General features: G+C 41.2%; 1 protein-coding gene across 9 annotated transcripts in view; it reads right to left on the reverse strand.

Annotated features, from left to right (window-relative positions):
* Positions 1-20,018, reverse strand: part of ELAVL4 (ELAV like RNA binding protein 4) — a 116,178-nt gene that overhangs the window by 15,386 nt on the left and 80,774 nt on the right. For 6 of the 9 annotated variants that reach the window (XM_056532443.1, XM_056532448.1, XM_056532444.1 and 3 more), the window contains exons 3-4: positions 15,258-15,344; positions 1,587-1,690 (exon numbers count right to left, since the gene is read on the reverse strand). In XM_056532443.1, coding sequence (XP_056388418.1) covers positions 1,587-1,690; positions 15,258-15,344 — 191 coding nt within the window. The remainder of the gene's footprint in view (positions 1-1,586; positions 1,691-15,257; positions 15,345-20,018) is intronic. The other 3 variants (XM_056532450.1, XM_056532449.1, XM_056532445.1) reach the window with 1 other exon arrangement.

A 20,018-nucleotide genomic window follows, 5' to 3' on the forward strand; every position in this document is an offset into this window, starting at 1 on the left:
AATAAGAAATAAGGTTGAATGAAAAAAGAAAAAAGAAAATGATATTTCTGCTTTCGTTCTTTCCTTCTACAGGACTGCGTTGTTCACTGCTCCTTTTTTATTAAAGGCACATTACACAACATTATGACCTCAATACGTTCAATAAATATCCTTTAGTGATTAATAAACACGAGCGCCACACTGTTCTTTATGAAAGGGTTAAAGTGAACCTCCACCCTCTGATGCAATTTATTTTTTAAATGTTTAGAAATTCTTTGCTGATTCATTTCTTAAAATATCTTAATATAGCAGCCGTAGCTCAATGTTTCCGTGAAAGAACTCCAAATCCCGTTTTGTAGGTGTTCGGAAGTTTACGGCATATTGCATATACATTAACTTTAATACACAAACTAAATAGTGTGCAGTGATCTCTTATGCTCCCCCTAGTGTTGGCTGTAGGCAACAGAATTTTGCCCTTTAAATAATGAGGTGCTAACTAACCACTAGTATTCCTGCAGTGTAATATGTTTCATTCCAGCTCAACTGTATCCTTACAAATAAACCCTTTTATTATGGCAGCTGATCCCACTGGGAAAACCAGTTAAGTACATGCTCTACTGCTGTGTTTCCCAACCAGTGTGTCTCCCGCTATTGCAAAACTACAACTCCCTGCATGTCCGAACAGCCTTTGGATGGGAGTTGTAGTTTGCAACAACTGGAGGCACACTGGTTGGAAAACACTGCTCTGCTATATAGACAGTTCCCTCCTGCATGATTTTCCGTGAACTACATCATGACCTATCAAAGCCCTCCTGGCAGCTCTCAGACCATCCACTCCAAACTGCCCTCCTCGTTCTTCTGTATGTCCCCCATGCATAGTGTGATGCTGAAGAAATAACTTCTGCCCTATATTAGAGTAGCAGAATTGCACAGATTTTCCTATAATTATTTGCTGCAGAGTTATAAAATACCCTGACTCATACCGCATGTCTCTATTACGTGCCGTGTGCTGAAGATCTGATTTATTACTATAAGATGCATCTGCACACTGTGATGAGACTCTACCCCCCTCTGTCAGTCCAGTGTGATGAGACTCTACCCCCCTCTGTCAGTCCAGTGTGATGAGACTCTACCCCCTTCTGTCAGTCCGTGTGATGAGACTTTACCCCCCTTTGTCAATCCAGTGTGATGAGACTTTACCCCCTCCTTCAGTCCAGCGTAATAAAACTCTACCCCCTCTGTCAGTCCAGTGTGGTGAGACTCTGCCCCCTCTGTCTCTTCAGTGCCAGAGGCATCATGGGAAATGTAAGCTGCATTAGGAAAGCCAAATCAGAGGAAAAGAAGGAATCAAGATGGCAGATAACTCATAAATGGTACATCAACTAAAGCAATTATACACAAGCCGTATACAAAAGCCTACACATTACTTAAATAACAGCCTATTCTGCAATATAGGCTGTCAGGGCATGAAAGGAATTTTAGTTTTATAAAAGCTGGTTGTGGAACAAGGTTACGTTATTTAGAACAACGTTTGCAACACAACTTATGGTCCAGAATCCTTATTGCAATGATACCATCACTGACCGCCACCATAAATTTGTCCTCACCTTGATGGTTTTGGTTTGTAGTCTGAGTCCATTTAAAGTGTTAATGGCTTTTTCTGCATCCTTTGGATCAATGTAATTAACAAATCCATATCCTAGGCTCTGTCCTAGATGGGAAAAGAAACAGCAAATTAGGGACCGATCATCTTATCAGTTGGAACATGATTTACATAGAAATGATCTTCACCAAGGTCAACCAAGCTATGAAGGTCAAAGGACTTTTTTTGTTGGTGTGACAGACAGAACAGAGGCGGAAAAGCTGGGCACAGATCTTGCTAGATGGGAAACATGAAATTATCTCAAAAGATAAACATTTCAACCTGTCATGTAAAATTAGTGAGGACTAGGAGCGTTGATGTATTTAGTAGGAGGAGGATTTCTGATTTTAATGACATTTAGTGGTTTGTGGCAGAAAAACTGTCCCAAGGCATTTCCGATCCCATAGCAATGACATTTAACAAAGGCTCTTCATTAGTCACGAAAATCCTTTAAAATAAATGGTCACTGTATCAGGAAATTAGCATTTATCATGAGTCTATATATGTGTGAGACCTCTCAGGTGTAAGTGGTGAGTGCAGATTGGTGGAGGTCCAAAGGATAGGTGAAGAGTGCAGATTGGTGGAGGTGTGAAGGATAGGTGATGAGTGCAGATTGGTGGAGGGGTGAAGGATAGGTGATGAGTGCAGATTGGTGGAGGTCTGAAGGATAGGTGCTGAGTGCAGATTGGTGGAGGTGTGAAGGATAGGTGATGAGTGCAGATTGGTGGAGGGGTGAAGGATAGGTGATGAGTGCAGATTGGTGGAGGTCTGAAAGTTAGGTGCTGAGTGCAGATTGGTGAAGGTCTGAAGGATAGGTGCTGAGTGCAGATTGGTGGAGGGGTGAAGGATAGGTGATGAGTGCAGATTGGTGGAGGTCTGAAAGTTAGGTGCTGAGTGCAGATTGGTGGAGGTCTGAAGGATAGGTGATGAGTGCAGATTGGTGAAGGTCTGAAGGATAGGTGCTGAGTGCAGATTGGTGGAGGTCTGAAGGATAGGTGATGAGTGCAGATTGGTGGAGGTCTGAAGGATAGGTGCTGAGTGCAGATTGGTGGAGGTCTGAAGGATAGGTGATGAGTGCAGATTGGTGGAGGTCTGAAGGATAGGTGATGAGTGCAGATTGGTGGAGGTCTGAAGGATAGGTGATGAGTGCAGATTGGTGGAGGTCTGAAGGATAGGTGATGACTGCAGATTGGTGGAGGTCTGAAGGATATGTGATGAGTGCAGATTGGCGGAGGTCTGAAAGATAGGTGATAAGTGCAGATTGGTGAAGGTCTGAAGAATAGGTGCTGAGTGCAGATTGGTGGAGGTCTGAAGGATAGGTGATGAGTGCAAATTGGTGGAGGTCTGAAGGATAGGTGATGAGTGCAGATTGGTGGAGGTCTGAAGGCTAGGTGCTGAGTGCAGATTGGTGGAGGTCTGAAGGATAGGTGATGAGTGCAGATTGGTGAAAGTCTGAAGGATAGGTGTTGAGTGCAGACTGGTGGAGGTCTGAAGGATAGGTGATGAGTGCAAATTAGTGGAGGTCTGAAGGATAGGTGATGAGTACAGATTGGTCGAGATCTGAAGGATAGGTGATGAGTGCAGATTGGTGAAGGTCTGAAGGATAGGTGATGAGTGCAGATTGGTGGAGGTCTGAAGGATAGGTGATGAGTGCAGATTGGTGGAGGTCTGAAGGATAGGTGATGAGTGCAGATTGGTGGAGGTCTGAAGGATAGGTGATGAGTGCAGATTGGTGGAGGTCTGAAGGATAGGTGATGAGTAGAGATGAGAAAATTTACAGTAAATTCGATTTGTCACGAACTTCTCGGCTCGGCAGTTGATGGCTTATCCTGCATAAATGAGTTCAGCTTTCAGGTGCTCCCGTGGGCTGGAAAAGGTGGATACAGTCCTAGGAGACTCTTTCCTAGGACTGTATCCACCTTTTCCAGCCCACCGGAGCACCGGAAAGCTGAATTTATGCAGGATACGTCATCAACTGCCGAGCCGAGAAGTTCGTGACGAATCGAATTTACTGTAAATTCGCTCATCTCTAGTGATGATTAGAGATTGGTGAAGTTCTGAATTTTTCTTAAACTGCCTAGTCTATGTTTAATACATGCACTATGCTGGGTTAGGACAAAATGATAATTCTGCCTTCAACCTATAAATCCAGGTTAGTGTACATGCATTTGCATGTATTTGTGGGGGAGAAACACCAAGGGGGTGAAAAATATCGATGTTTTATCCCTGGCATTTGCAATATTTTAGCTTGACTTTTTTTTTCATGTAGGGCAAAGGTTTAGGTCACAGCCCTCTATATAAATAAACCAGTCAAGGTGGATACATTGTTGGCACCCTCACCATGGCACCTAGCACATAGAACACATGCCCTCATCTTGATCCTCAAATAATCATATGGCCCTCCATTAACTTGTTGTAATATGTTTAATCCCTTTATTCTAGCCAAGATTGCCCACCTGTATGGTAAATAAGGAACAATTTTAGCCACCATAAGAGCACCGTAAGGGCATCTCATAGATGCTATAATTAAATTTAAAGGGGTACTCCCGTGGAAAACTTTTTTTTTTAAGAAAGTTAAACAGATTTGTAAATGACTTCTATAAAAAAAATCTTAATCCTTCCAGTACTTATTAGCTGCTGAATACTACAGAGGAAATTATTTTCTTTTTGGAACACAGTGCTCTCTGCTGACATCACAAGCACAGTGCTCACTGTTGACATCTCTGTCCATTTTAGGAACTGTCCAGAACAGCATATGTTTGCTATGGGGATTTTCTCCTACTCTGGACAGTTCTTAAAATGGACAGAGATGTCAGCAGAAAGCACTGTGCTCGTGATGTCAGCAGAGAGCCCTGTGTTCCAGAAAGAAAAGAATTTCCTCTGTAGTATTCAGCAGCTAATAAGTACTGGAAGGATTAAGATTTTTTTTTTTTTTATAGAAGTAATTTACAAACCCGTTTAACTTTCTGGCACCAGTTGATTTAAAAAAGAAAAAAAAAAGTTTTCCACTGGAGTACCCCTTCAAATGTCTGTCTCTATGGATTATAAACTAAAGAAATGTAAATGTCTATGGTTATACTTTCACTTGTTTTGCTTACGTGATTTTAGTTGGTATTATAAAGAGTAGCGTGAACCTGGAAGAAGCAGAAGAGGCACACCTATTTCCATGCTGGACATTAACCCCTTAAGGACCCAGCCATTTTACACCTTAGGACCCGGCCATTTTTTGCACATCTGACCACTGTCACTTTAAAAATATTCATGATCTACTGGGAGAAATTTTGAAGCCGACCAAAGAATAACAACTCAGAAGCTGCAATTTATCCTTATTCAGATATGTTTTCACTGCCCTATTCTCTGCACATTTAGCAGCGACAGTTCCTACTACAGCCTACAAGTTTTGGCACCCTCCTCCATAGCAACTAATAGCTGGCATCTTGTCTCTTCCTAAGCATACTCTTACCTAGGATGTGATTAAAAATTAAGGATTGAGGCTCCGTAAGGTACATAGCCGATTAAATGAATTGTACAAATAGGGACTGGTGTCCAGATCCAATAACATTGGATCGTATTTTAGGTGTCAAGGCTTAGCACACTAGCTGTCAGCATCACTAGTTTTTGCAACTATTTTTGGAATTAAAGGGCGCCTCTACAAACATTGGGGGAGAATTATCAAAACCTGTCCAGAGGAAAAGTTGCCCAGTTGTCCATAGCAACCAATCAGATCTCTTCTTTCATTTTTAACAAGGCCTCTGCAAAATGAAAGAAGCGATCTGATTGGTTGCTATGCGAAACTGGGCAACTTTTCCTCTGGACAGGTTTTGATAAATCTCCCCCCATTAGCTATATCTGATTCTAGTAAAGCTTCATAAAGCCATTATAGCTCCCACAATGGTTGTTACCCAGCTGTCCTAAGCTTGTGGATGTACTTTATGGCCCACATCTAAACCGGCTGTGCCAGAATTTTGGCACCACTTTTGGCAGCACTTGTATAATGCACCACACTGGACACTTTCAGTTTTCTCAAACCATAAGGGTCATTCGTGGCTTAGAATTCTCTATGTTTAAAGGGGTACTCCACTGGCCAGCATTAGAGATTAAATGTTCCGAACGCTGTTTTCGCACTGCGGGGTTCGGCCATGCCCCTTGTGACATCACGGTCACGCCCCCTCAATGCAAGTCAATGGGAGAGGGCGTGACTGCCGTCACGCCTTCTCCCATTGACTTGCATTGAGGGTGTGTGGCCATGACGTCACAATGGGCGTGGCCGACCCCCTCAGCTCGAAAACAGCTTTCGGAACATTTCAGTGGAGTACCCCTTTAAGCCACATTTAAAAAACCAACTGGACACTTTTTTGGTGCAAAAAAAGTGGTGCATTGTAGGCTGAGATAGAATTGGTGTAAAAACTTTAGACACTTTAAGAACTGGATATTCTATTAGTGTAAGTCTGACGTGAGCCAAAATTAGACAGCCTGCTGAAAAGATAGTTTAAAGGGGTACTCCCATGGAAAACAGTCTGAACCAGCCCTAAATGTCCAGATTTCCATACATACACACGTCTATCCCAAGGTCACTAAACACTAGGGGAGAATATACTTAAAGCGGTACTCCCCTTTGAACTGGTGCCAGAAAGTTAAACAGATTTGTAAATCACTTCTATTAAAAAATCTTAATCCTTCCAGCACTTTTTAGGGGCTGTATACTAAAGAGAAATCCAAAAAAGAAATGCATTTCCTCTGATTTCATGACCACAGTGCTCTCTGCTGACCTCTGCTGTGCATTTTAGGAACTGTCCAGAGCAGGAAAAAAATCCCCATAGCAAACATATGCTGCTCTGGACAGTTCCTAAAATGGACAGCAGAGGTCAGCAGAGAGCACTGTGGTCATGACATCAGAGGAAATGCATTTCTTTTTTTGCATTTCTCTTTAGTATACAGCCCCTAAAAAGTACTGGAAGGATTAAGATTTTTTTTAATAGAAGTGATTTACAAATCTGTCTAACTTTCTGGCACCAGTTCATTAAAAAAAAAAAAAAAAGTTTTCCACGGGAGTACCCCTTTAAGTATATTCTCCCCTAGTGTCTAGTGACCTTGTGATAGACGTGTGTATGTCTGGAAATCTGGACATTTAGGGCTAGTTCAGACTGCTTTAAATTCTATGCGGATTCCATCTTGACTCAGATATCCACTTAATTCAATGGGATTTGTATGACTCCGTACCGCATAGAAATTTGCAATGTAGATTCCGTATCTGCAAGGAAACTCCCCAATAAGATTTTGAATTTCCATGCCAAATTCTATACCAAATAAGCACCAATTCTGCTTCATTTATCCATTAAGCAGAATGAGGAATTCTTTAAGTGAACATACCCTTTGGAAACATGGGTAATCTGTAATGCTAGTCGTATTGGCAGTCACTCCTCCAGAACCAGATATATTTGCCCCATGACACCCTTTTTTATTTGATAAACTTCCTGTGATCTCAAGAATGGGGTCCCAAGTCTCCTGTGGGAATGAAGTGGTAGCCGTGCATGTGTGCGCCATTCATTCAGCTTTGCATTCAGCTACCTCTCGCAGCTCCCATAGATAATGAACACAGCAGCAGAATGCACTTTCGACTGTTCCATTCCGACAGGACACTTAAGAATTTGAGGTTCTAACAGTCGGACCTTAAACATTGTGGAGCCGTCACAAAAATAAACATTTACGGATTCAAGTAAAAAAATACTAGGAATATTTTAGTTTTATTGCTATGAAAGGGACATTGTTGTTTGAGAAAGATGAATAAATTATACTAATTTTTGTGCTTTTGAAGACTAGAATTTATGTTATTTGGCTTTGTACATCTAACAATTGCAGCTCAGTGTGTTCTGTTTTGTGTTCAGAAATAACCATCATCTCTTCCTGATCTAGAAAATAGGAAATTGGGTCTCGACAGCGAAGCATGAATTCTAAAAACAACTATAGCTATTTCAGTGTACTTTGTACGGGAACGATACTTTAGTTTCACAGGGTGAAAATGTCCAAGATGTAAGGTCTGTAATGTACTACTATTCTATTTTATTCTATACACATAATACTACCCCTCCCGACATGACCGATCACTGGGCAACCATTATACAATTCAATTATACTCTATACATAGAACACTACAACCTCCAAATCGAACTGACCACTGCACATGATCATATACTAATCCTATTATACTCTAAGCATAGAACACTACAACCCCTTACTTGACCTGATCGATGGCCATGATTATAACGCAATTCAATTACACATGGAGCACTACAATCCCCAACATGACTTTAATACTGAATGGCAGTATAATACAATTCTGTCATACTATATAAAATTCTACAAACCCCAATATGACCACAACCACTGGACCTAACCATACTACAATTTTGTTATATTCCATACATACAACACTACAAACACAACATGACCCAACCATTGGACCAAACCATAAAACTATTTATAAAACACTCCAAGCCCAACAAAGCTCAACCACTGGACCTACCCATAATACAGTTATGTTATACTCCATACATTGAACACTACAACTCCAAACATTACCCAACTACTGGACCTACTCATAATACAATTCTATTATACTCTATACAATTCTACAAACCCCAATATGACCCAACCACTGGACCTAACTATGATACAATTCCATTATACTCTATACATTGAACAGTACAACCCCAACATGACTCAACCTCTGGACCTAACAATAATTCAATTCTACTATACTCTACACATAGAACTCTAGGACCCCCAACAAAGCTCAGCTATTGGACCTATACTTAATACAATCATAATTTTCCTCTATACATAGAACACTGGAACCCCCCAACCAAAGCTCAACCACTGGAACTACCCATAATACAATTCTACTATACTTTATACATAGAACACTAGAACAACCCAAAGCTTAAAGGAGGTCTGTAGTGTTCTGAACTTTATCCCCTATCCGCGGCAGCCGGCACGCCCCTCCATGTATCTCTATGGGATTCATGGAGGGGCATGCCAGCTGCCACATCATGGGGGGACGGAACGTCCCCTTTCCTGTACATTACTGCGGCCTGTACAGGAGATCGCGGGGGCCCCAGCGCTCGGACCTCCCGCGATCTAAAACGTATCCCCTATCCGAAGCACCACAGATCTCATTTAACCACTGGACCTACACATAATACAATTCTATTATACTCTATACATAGAACACTAGAACCACAATATGACCCAATCGCTGGACCTACCCATATTGCAATAACATTTTTACTCTATACTTCGAACACTACAAACCCCAATGTGAGCTAACCACTGGACCTTACCATAATACAATTTTATTGTACTCTTTTGTGCTAATAATGACAAATTTTTGCCCAACGCTCTACAATTTAGCGATTTTTCATGCCAGACAACTGGCGTGCGAGCCATGATAACTTTCCCCCTATATCTGTAAACATGACTCACTCAATATTGGACCTGACCATAATAAAATTCTATCACAGCCAACATGGCTGATGAAGGCAATGCCTCTATGTACATTCCCCTTTGTCGCACTATAAATGCTCTTATAATTCGCAGCTTTCAGGCTTCCAGATAACACAAGCGTTGAAGTATTTTGCTTAATACCTCGGTCCCACATTTCCAGCATCCTTCTGTGCATCTCAATCATGCAATAACATTATCGAGCCAAATTATTTCGAAACTCATTTCTACTTGCGCTCGGTCTATTGAATCAAATTGTAAGCTTTGTATCCAAGGGCAACAAAAAGCAAACACGAAAGGCAAAATAGGCATTCATAAAGATGAAACTGTGTATCTAGTGAATGATGCAGGATGGAAAGTGATTACACTATTGTTATTTGAAGGTGACTATGTTATTATGATGCCACCAATCAGCACAAGATCTGAAATATGGATTTATTCCCCTGTGATATTATCTACATTTTGACTTAAACTAAGGGATTAAGAAGAAAAAAAACACAAACACATGCAATAGCACCAGCCACCAATGCGCAAAATAGATTATAGGAGTCAGCTAATCATTACTCAAAAATGGGATACTGTCAGCAAATGACCTTCTCAAGGACTCGCTCAAATGCGGAACTCAGCTTACGTACTGAGGGGCCTTTGGCTGTGCGGGCAGGCTGGGGGTTATAGCTGGTTGGTTGGGTATCACTGGTATATTGGTAGGTGGAGACAGTATGTTAGAGTGGATGGGCAAGACCTAGTATATATTGCTAAAGGTCCCTAGATGCTTTAATTAAAAGTCATAGTGGACTGGCCGACTCTAATGTACATTGGGGACCTTCTTACTCTCTCATAATAGATGATGGACCTCCTTTACTAAGCTGAAACCGACCAGTTTTTGTCGGGTTATTTTGGCGCAGAGTGTCTGTGACATGTCTGTGCCAGTCTGCACCAATGTGCGACCGTCTGCGTCTGGAAAATCTGACAAACCCAACACTGCACTGTGAAAAGCCGAAAAAGGGGCATGGTCTGTCGCACAGGGAGCGTGGCCGGTCAAAAAGGGGGCGTGGTTTCACAATCCGACCGATTTACTATTGAATGCACAGAAAATCCTGTGGATAAATGACTGGAAATTTCTACCTAGAAAAAGCTGGTCAGAAAATGTTCCCAACTTTTCCCAATAGTAAATAGAGAGGAATCCGGCAAGTCTGAAACAACATTTCACACTAGTAAAAACCCAACACTCTTAGTAAATGAGGCCCGATTTCTTGGAAGAGTAAAGTTGGCCAGCTGAAATCCAACATGACCGACTCTTCTCTTCCCAGACATCATCTTGATTCTACATGATTCGACATAGTCGGAGATAACCTATTGCTAGAGCTGTCTAGCAGCGGCCTACCTCCCCTTTCCCCATGCACAATACATGAACATTTGGTCAAGTCGAACTTTAATTTTCATTTCATTTGTAAATGGCTTTTTCTGCCAATAACCATTGAAGGTGCATGGGCAGAGGAGTAACTTCTGGGCCCTGAGGCAAAATCTGCAACAAGGCCCCATGTGCCAATTATAATAATGGCCTCAAATGGGGCAGATGGGCTTTGGGGCCCTCTTAGGCACCAGGGCCCCAGTGCAACTGCTACCTCTGACCCACCTAGCTACGCCCATGTGTATGGGCACCTTATGGCTGGCCATACGTAGCAAGAGGTCTTCCCATCCCTAGATGCCAATGATCTTTTTTTTTAACTCAAGATATCCCAACACACAATGGGTAGGATTTATCAAAACCTGTGCAGAGGAAAAGTTGCCCAGTTGCCCATAGCAACCAATCAGATTGCTTCTTTCATTTTGCAGAGGCCTTGTTAAAAATGAAAGAAGCAATCTGATTGGTTGCTATGGGCAACTGGGCAAATTTTCCTCTGAACAGGTTTTCATAAATCTCCCCCATATGTTTCTCTGTAATTCATAATCCCCGGCCTGGCGTGATCAACACAATACAGTGCAGAATACTAGTAGCCATCTTGCTGAAGACAAATACTAGGTTGAGCCTTCGTGTGGTATTGCCCAGAGCAGTGTTTCCCAACCAGGGTGCCTCCAGATGTTGCAAAACTACAACTCCCATCATGCCTGGACAGCCGTTGGCTGTCCAGGCATGCTGGGAGTTGTAGTTTTGCAACACGTAGAGGCTGCTTGGTTGGGAAACACTGGTCCAGAGTAACTGGTGCACGGAAATACCATCGTGTGAGCATAGCCTCATAGTTATGTCTTTCAGCCATCTTTTCTCCAGTCCTTAGGCCAGTATTTCCCAACTAGCGTGCCCCCAATGAGTTGCAGTTTTGCAACAGCTGGAGGCGCAATAGTTGTGAAACGCTGCCTTAGGCTATTAACCCTTTAACACCTATCTTTTATGGTCTGATACCTTCACGTTAATCTAGCCATATACTCCACCGTACACCTCTATACAAACTGTATTACACCAAAGAGCATGACTTTACTGTACAGAAGCTATGTGGGCTACGTTGTTTTTGCTTTCTATAGGTTCCTAAGAGTGGATATTACTGGATTCCCGCTGCACAAATGGAAGCCTCTCTCATGAATAATGCAAGCCGTAAGCCGTGCAGAAGGCGGCGGCAGCAGATGTGCATAGAGAAGAGTCAGCAGTGTAATTCTAAGGTTAAAATAATGCAATCCACAGGGATCAAAAGGTAAAAATAACCCTGCTCTAACGCAGAGACAGCAGACTCGGCCTCATACTGCCGCCCCTATGTATTTTGCTGATAACACACAGCCCTTGTCCAATGTCACCCGCAGAAGACTGGTGGCTCTCGGCATGCAGCTCATCACACTGATAAAAGTCAATGCAGGGAAATGGGGCTTGTGCAAACTTCAATTATTAATCTAACATATCCCAGTAATAATAGGGCTCGCTCATCCTTGCTGGCCAAACTGCAAAACAAAGGGGGGTTGGGGGGATAGACCATGGCCTACACCTCTCACTATACTGTTACTGAGAACCACTACATTGCTGTGTCAGTCAGACATATTGAATTGGTCAACCTATGTATCTAGATAGATAGATAGATAGATAGATAGATAGATAGGATAGGGGATGGATAGATAGATAGATAGATAGATAGATAGATAGATAGATAGATAGATAGATAGGATAGGAGATAGATAGATAGGAGATAGATAGACAGACAGATAGTTAGATAGATAGATAGATAGATAGACAGATAAATAGATAGATAGAAATAGATAGATAGATATTAGATAAATAGATAGATAGATAGATAGATAGATAGGATAGGAGATAGATAGATATTAGATAGATAGATAGATAGATAGGAGATAGATAGATAGATAGATAGATAGATATGAGATAGATATGATATAGATAGATAGATATATATGAGATAGATAGATAGATAGATAGATAGGATAGGAGATGGATATAGATAGACGATAGATAAATAGATATATATGAAATAGATAGATATGATATAGATAGATAGATATAGATAGACGATAGATAGATAGATAGATAAATAGATAGATAGATAGATAGATAGAAAGATAGATAGATAGATAGATAGATAAATACATTTCCCAGGAGAGCAGCACAACCAATCACGTAATCTAGGTAGCCGGTGTACACTGTGTAGGAGCCTTGGTTAGGGATCCCAATAAGTATGATCCAAAGAAGCAGCAGCACACAAGGTGTACGGTACAAAAAAATAAAAATAAAGTTTGTGCTTTATTGCATCAGTGTAGACGGAGCTCTGTTTTTTTTTTTTTTTTTTTGCACCTTAAACCTTGTGTGCTGCTGCTTCTCTGGATCATAGATAGATAGATAGATATGAGATAGATAGAAAGATATATGAATAGATAGATAGATATGAAATAGATAGATAGATAGATAGATAGATAGAAATGAGATAGATAGATAGATATGATATAGATAGATAGATAGATAGATAGATAGATAGAAATGAGAAGGATAGATATAGATAGATACATATGAAATACATAGATATAAGATATATAGATCGATAGTCCACCAACATTCTGGATTTTTTCAGTTACTCCTTTGGAAAAGAACTGCAAAAAAATCTAATCCAGTACTGTTGGTGGGCCTTGGTGACTGGGTTGGGGACCTCTGGATTATTAAATCCAGCTATTAATAAGGCAACCTGACTACCTATCAAAGATGATGCATAAGCACTTTTATAACCAACCCAGTTAAATAATCCAAAATCATAAGACCCTGTTCACACTATAATAGCAAGAATAGCACAGACTGTAGAGCTATTCTTGGCATCAGAAGAACCAGAACCCTGATGGAAATCTGACAGACCCAACTATAAGTCAACAGAGTCTTTGTTGGTATCCATTAGAAAAGGCCTATTATGGACAGGGCCTAGCAGTATAAAGCTAATGCTAGAGATAACAAAATACTAATAATAAGAATAATTTATATATATATATATATATATATATATATATATATATATAGTCATCTTTATACATGCAGCTGTGACACAGTAGAGGGCCCCTGGGCAAGAACAGTATATTTGTCTCTTATTGTCAATCATAGTGCACCCCCTTATGTTTCCACACAATGAACCAGCAGCTGTTGCAAAACTACAACTTTCCGCCACAATCAGAAAAAGGCTGTCCAGGCATGTTGGGAGTTGTAGTTATGCAGCAGCTGGAGGCACACTGCTTGAGAAACACTGCCACTTAGCATAGGTGGCACCAATGGTATGCCTGCCCTCTTATGAACATATTAATAAATATATATATATATATATATATATATATATATATATATATAAAATGTACTTGCACGTGTATTATTAGAGCTAAGTTTGAACACTGTAGAAGAACGCACAAGATAACTCCCATTATTGCTAATGCAGAAGACCTTGTGTCTCACTCAAGTACTTCTTTCGCCTAAACTGATGGGTTGCATTATAATAATCTGAATACAATATAATATATGTATTATAGTTGAACACAGAGGCCAACCTTGTAAGGATGTTGGCTTACAATAGAAATGTTCTGCTTTGAAAAAATTATTATAAATTATTCTCATTTAAAAAAAAAAAAATAACACCAGCAACTTCCTTATCACATGAAATGTAGTTATCTAGAAGATGCAGGAAGAGGTCCGAGCGGAGATCAGTCCAGGCCGATACTTAAGTCAATCAGGCAGATCTGTGCAGGATAATGTCTAATTCTATCTATTCTATCCTGTCCTGTGCACGCTCGTGAATGAAAGAAAAAACAGATCTCTAAGAGAGTTTCCAACTTTTAGAAGGCCCAAGCTAGGCAACATGGTGATTTCTCTATTTGAATGTCTATGGCTCCTCAAAGGCCTCGTATGGGTTGAGGACTTGCCTGTCTCCATTAAAAACTCCTAAATTTGTATTATTGAAAAATAGAAGACAACAACCCACTTGCCCTGGTCTAGCTTGATCTATATTCGAGTATACAATCCCTTTTAAGTGGACTAATAATGAACAATGAATTCTTGACCATCAAACCCGATGAGCAAGAAGACCAAAGTGGTCAAACTATGTTCTGCAAGTTCCTAGGTCAGTCAATGGGAAACAAGTAACTATTCATTATGGACGTCAATGCATTTCCCCAATCTCCATGAGATCTGGTGTTGTACTTAATACGATAATGGGGTTCTTGCCCAGGGGTCAAATTCTGTAAAAAAAAAAAAAAAGTGTGGGGACTCCAAGATTTCCACTAAAGGGCTGGTCCTGCAGGACTTCTCTTAATGGGAACAGTGTTGCTCCTGTGGAAAACGTGCAGAAACTCTGTTCCCATGTGTCCCTGCAGGACTTGAGCTCTGATCTTGCCCCCCCCCCCAAAAAATGGAGCACGATTTCTGTCCACTTAGTGGAGTCATTCTTTAGCATTGACCTCTAGGCTATGAGCACGTAAGCCAAATTTGTCGATGAGCCATAGCCAAAACTCGTGTCAATAACCTCAAGCTCAATGTGTCCAGTAAAATGCTATATTCAGTATCACATACACAAAAATGGCCCTGAGTGCAAGGAGCCTTCAATGTGTAATACATTGTAGACCCCTCGGTCACCAAGCTAGATTGTATTAAAAAGCAGTAACAAATACTACTGACCTTTCCCAAAGATAGGGCCCTCTTCAGTAAGGGATTTCCATTTTGTGCCAGTAGCTAAATCCTTCAAGTGTTCCTCCAAATGTGGGCCTATGGCAAAAATCCTTAGTGAATAGGGCCCAATAACAGTTACAGCTTGGTATATTTAGTGTATATATATATATATATATAGATATCATGCATGCACAATATGAAAATTTGGGAGCATAATTCTCCTCCAGAAATAGAGGGGAAGATAAAAGAGAACAATAGAGTATATTACAGGAAAACCATTATATACATTCTTTAATTACATGTAGGTAATACTAAGCTTGGGTAGAGGCTATTCTATAGATGGAGTCAATAGGGAGTTGGCCTAGTAGAAGATTAAGGTCTACTGAGCACCAATATTATAGAATTTCATGAATGGCGCTTAGCACTGCTGCTTATTTTGAGGGTAGAAGACTCTTTCAATAAGACTCAACACAGGTAGGTATCAAAGTGGCCATACATGGTCCCATATGGGAAAAAGAAGAAAAGAGCAGATTACTACAAATAAGTATTATTGCATCAAATATGACTAATATTATCTGACGCCCCCTTTGTATTGTCAATACATTATACTACCCCATATAGGAAGAAGTAAACAACATCTTCCCATATATCAATGTTTATCAACTAAGGTGCCTCTAGCTATTGCAAAACTACAACTCCCAGCATGCCCGGACAGCCAAAGGCTGTCCGGGCCTGCTGGAAGTTGTAGTTTTGCAACAGCTGGAGGCACCCTGGTTGGGAAACACTGCTATGTATATCTTGAGGGCAACCTGTCACATTGATCTGATAAAATGATATTATACAGCAGGAGGAGCGGAGCTGACATATATATATATATATATATATATATATATATATATATAGTTTGATGAGAAAATATTCAGTAGAACCTGTCATTTAGGGTGCATGCGCACCACGTTTTCACGCTACGGGTGCCGGATCCGGCTGGGGGAGTATACTACGTTTTGAGGTCCGGTCAGAAAACCGGATACGGGTCAAAAATGAGCCGACCGGAGTAAAACAGTGACTCCGGTCAGCTTATTAAAGTCAATGGATTAGGGTAGTGGTCCGGTTGGGGTACGGGAGCGCGCAGTTTTCCCCTCCCCCAGCCGGATCCGGCACCCGTAGATTGAAAACGTGGTGTGCATGCACCCTTACTCATTTTGAGCCAGGGAGTCCAGTGGGCGGTCCTGATTAGTGACTGACAATTGATTTTGAATGTCCACTCATAGAGTAGAGGCTGTTCATTGCTGATTAGGACCACCCACTGGACTCCTAAGTCTAGGATGGGCTGGAATTTAAGTTAATAAATGACAAATTCTGCTGAATCTTTTTCCATAAAAGATAAATAAATAAATCATTAAAAAATATAGACATATCAGGTGACGGGCGAGATTTTACAGTCACTACAGTTATTTAAACTCCCTGAATGGATTCCCTGAATTGGCAGACAATCAGGAACGGGAGGGCGTATCAAGAAACTCTTACAAGCTGTGCATTCAGGGTTATTTAGTGACAGTAAAATCTAAATTTTTGGGGGTTGTTCACAGGTCCTTTTACGCCCACCAATCATTTTAGCATCTTTGTAAAATGAGGGCATATTTATTACAGAACACTTCTGTTCTCGAACAGGTTTGTGAGTTTAGGGACGGCCCAGGATTAAAAAGATTATTTTTTCCCCCGAAACAGTGCCCTCAAAGCCCTATGAATCTGTCTTCATTTTATAAGCATACATGTGTGTAACCAGTTGCAATAAAATGAGCCAATGATTGGATAGGACTTCTCATCAGGATTCCAGGCATATAAATATATATGTATATATATATACATATATATATATATATATATATATATTATTATTATTATCATTAATAATATTCTTATTGATATTTCTATTTACTGATTTTTTTTTTATCTCTGTAACCCTTTCTTGTGCCAAGATAAAAACCTTTTTATTATTATGCAAAAGAAGCATGGCAGGAGACCAGGTAAGTCCAGCCCATGTTTTCTTAATATAGTGTTTACCTAACTGCAAGCAGACAATGGGGTGGCGATAATAAGAACATGGGCTCTCGACATCCTTCGGAACGCCCACTGGGCACTTGAGCCTAAATTGCATTTTAACAAAAAGCCCAGAATCCTGGTTAGTAGCCCTATCCAGTGACTATTCCCACCCTATGTTTTCCTGCTAAGGTTTCCACATATTAGTTTTGCTCTACGAAGACTGTGGAAGAGTTTGGGATGCCCTCTTCTTTGTCTCCTTGCACCCCTAGTGAAGTAGAGGGTGTAGCCTCCATTTCTTTAGGACCGGGGTATTGAAGTATAGCCATAGCCATTTTTAAAGGGTTATTCCAGAATTTTATTTTCTTCAGCCTTTGAGATGCCAAGTAGAGATGAGCGAATTTACAGTAAATTCGATTCGTCACGAACTTCTCGGCTCGGCAGTTGATGACTTTTCCTACACAAATTAGTTCAGCTTTCAGGTGCTCCGGTGGGCTGGAAAAGGTGGATACAGTCCTAGGAGACTCTTTCCTAGGACTGTATCCACCTTTTTCAGCCCACCGGAGCACCTGAAAGCTGAACTAATTTACGCAGGAAAAGTCATCAACTGCCGAGCCGAGAAGTTCGTGACGAATCGAATTTACTGTAAGTTCGCTCATCTCTAATGCCAAGTTATAGTACTGAGTCATTTGTTTCTATTACCTCCGTGTCCCGTTTTCATGCTTTTAATTTTACTGTTGTCTCTGACCTTTCCAAGAATTAGCCATTTAGCCAGAGACAATAGGTCATTTGTCACATGGTCTCTTTGAGGCGTGGCTATGCTACAGGGTGGAGGGCTGCTATCCACTCACCCATTTCAGCATAGCCACGCCCCCCTGGAAACCATGTGACGTATGACATATTGTCTGTAGCTGCAGAGAATGCTGGGAAAGTAAACTAAAAAGACTTCCTTTGTGTGGGTCCTGGGCATGAAAACAGGACAAAGGTGCGAACAGAGGTAATAGAAGCAAATTACACAATAGTATCACTTGGCATCATGGGCTCAAAGGCTGAAGAAAAAAATGGCGGAATATCCCTTTAAATTAATTGGACTGCAATACCAGTCACAGCCTGTGGACAAGAGAGGGTGCTGTTTATGGAAAGAAAAAAAGGGGAAAAAAGGAAAAAAACGGAAAATATCCTGAAACGTTATATGTGCCCTCCATCGTAGAGCGAAACTCTAAGCTATTTCTTGGGAATGAAGAGTTTCAGGAATAAACATGTTTTTGCAGATCTTATGGATGATGGTTAAGGGAGACGATTCTAGACAGCTGCCATTTCCTTTACAAACCCCTCTGTGCTTTTGTGAGGTCCCACACATGGGAACAAAACACATTTGATTGTGATTGAGGAAAAAAAAAAAAAAAAAGGCAGAATTTGAAATGCAGAAGGAGGGGCGGGGGGAGTGCGAGAATAGGGAAAGCAAAGACAAGCAGTCTGGCAATTATAGCTGCCAATGTAGGCTCCATCGGGCTATCACAAACAATATACCGGGCCCTGCAAGGATTTCATTCTCATCTGATGCACCGAGGAAGTAAAAAAAAAAAAAAAGATCTGAGGAACGTTCAACAGTCTTAGTGTGAATTATAGTCTAAGCGTCTCTTGTCTGGGATTTCATTGCATTCAATGCATGGGATTAAACAAAGAGGAAGCATTTACTGCATAAATACCTTCATTGATACCTAAGACCAATGGTCTCTAAATCGCCAAGCTCCAGCTGTTGCAAAACTACAACTCACAGCATGCCCGGACAGCCGTTGGCTGTCCGGGCATGCTGGGAGTTGTAGTTTTGCAACAGCTGGAGAGCCACAGTTTGGAGACCACTGCTTAGATGTGTTTTCCAAACTAGTGTGCCTCCAGCTGTTGCAAAACTATAACTTCCAGCATGCACAGACAACCAAAGGCTGTCCGGGCATGCTGGGAGTTGTAGTTTTGCAACAGCTGGAGAGCCACAGTTTGGAGACCACTGTGCTATATTAATGTTTTCCAACCAGGGTGTCTACAGCTGTTGCAAAACTACAACCCCCAGCATGCAAGGACAGCCAACAGCTGTTTGAGCATGCTGGGAGTTGTAGTTTTGCAACAGCTGGATGTCCACAGCTTGGAAACTACTGCTCTAAATTAGTGTTTCCCAACCAGGATGCCCAGGCATGCTGGAGGTAGTAGTTTTGCAAGAAATGAGGGTCCACAGTTTGGAGACCACTGCCTTCCAAACCATGTTGCCTCCAGCTGTTGCAAAATTATAACTTCCAGCATGCGCAGACAACCAAAGGCTGTCCAGGCATGCTAGGAGTTGTAGTTTTGCAACAGTTGGAGGTCAACAGTTTGGAGGCCACTACTCTAAATAAGTGTTTCCCAACCAGGAGGCCTCCAGCTGTTCCCAACCAAGTTGTCTGAGCATGCTGGGAGTTGTCATTTTGCAACAGCTGGAGGTCCACAGTTTGGAGACTACTGCTCTAAGTTAGTGTTCCCCAACCAGGTTGCCCAGGCATGCTGGAAGTAGTAGTTTTGAAACAAATTGAGGTCCACAATTTGGAGACCACTGCCTTAGATAAGTGTTTTCCAAACCCTATTGCCTCCAGCTGTTGCAAAACTACAACTTGGGAGTTGTAGTTTTGCAACAGCTGGAGGTCCACAGTTTGGAGACCACTGCTCTAAATCAGTGTTTCCCAACCAGGGTGCCTCCAGCTG

This window comes from Hyla sarda, chromosome 7, assembly GCF_029499605.1.
Source record: "Hyla sarda isolate aHylSar1 chromosome 7, aHylSar1.hap1, whole genome shotgun sequence".
NCBI lineage: Eukaryota > Metazoa > Chordata > Amphibia > Anura > Hylidae > Hyla > Hyla sarda.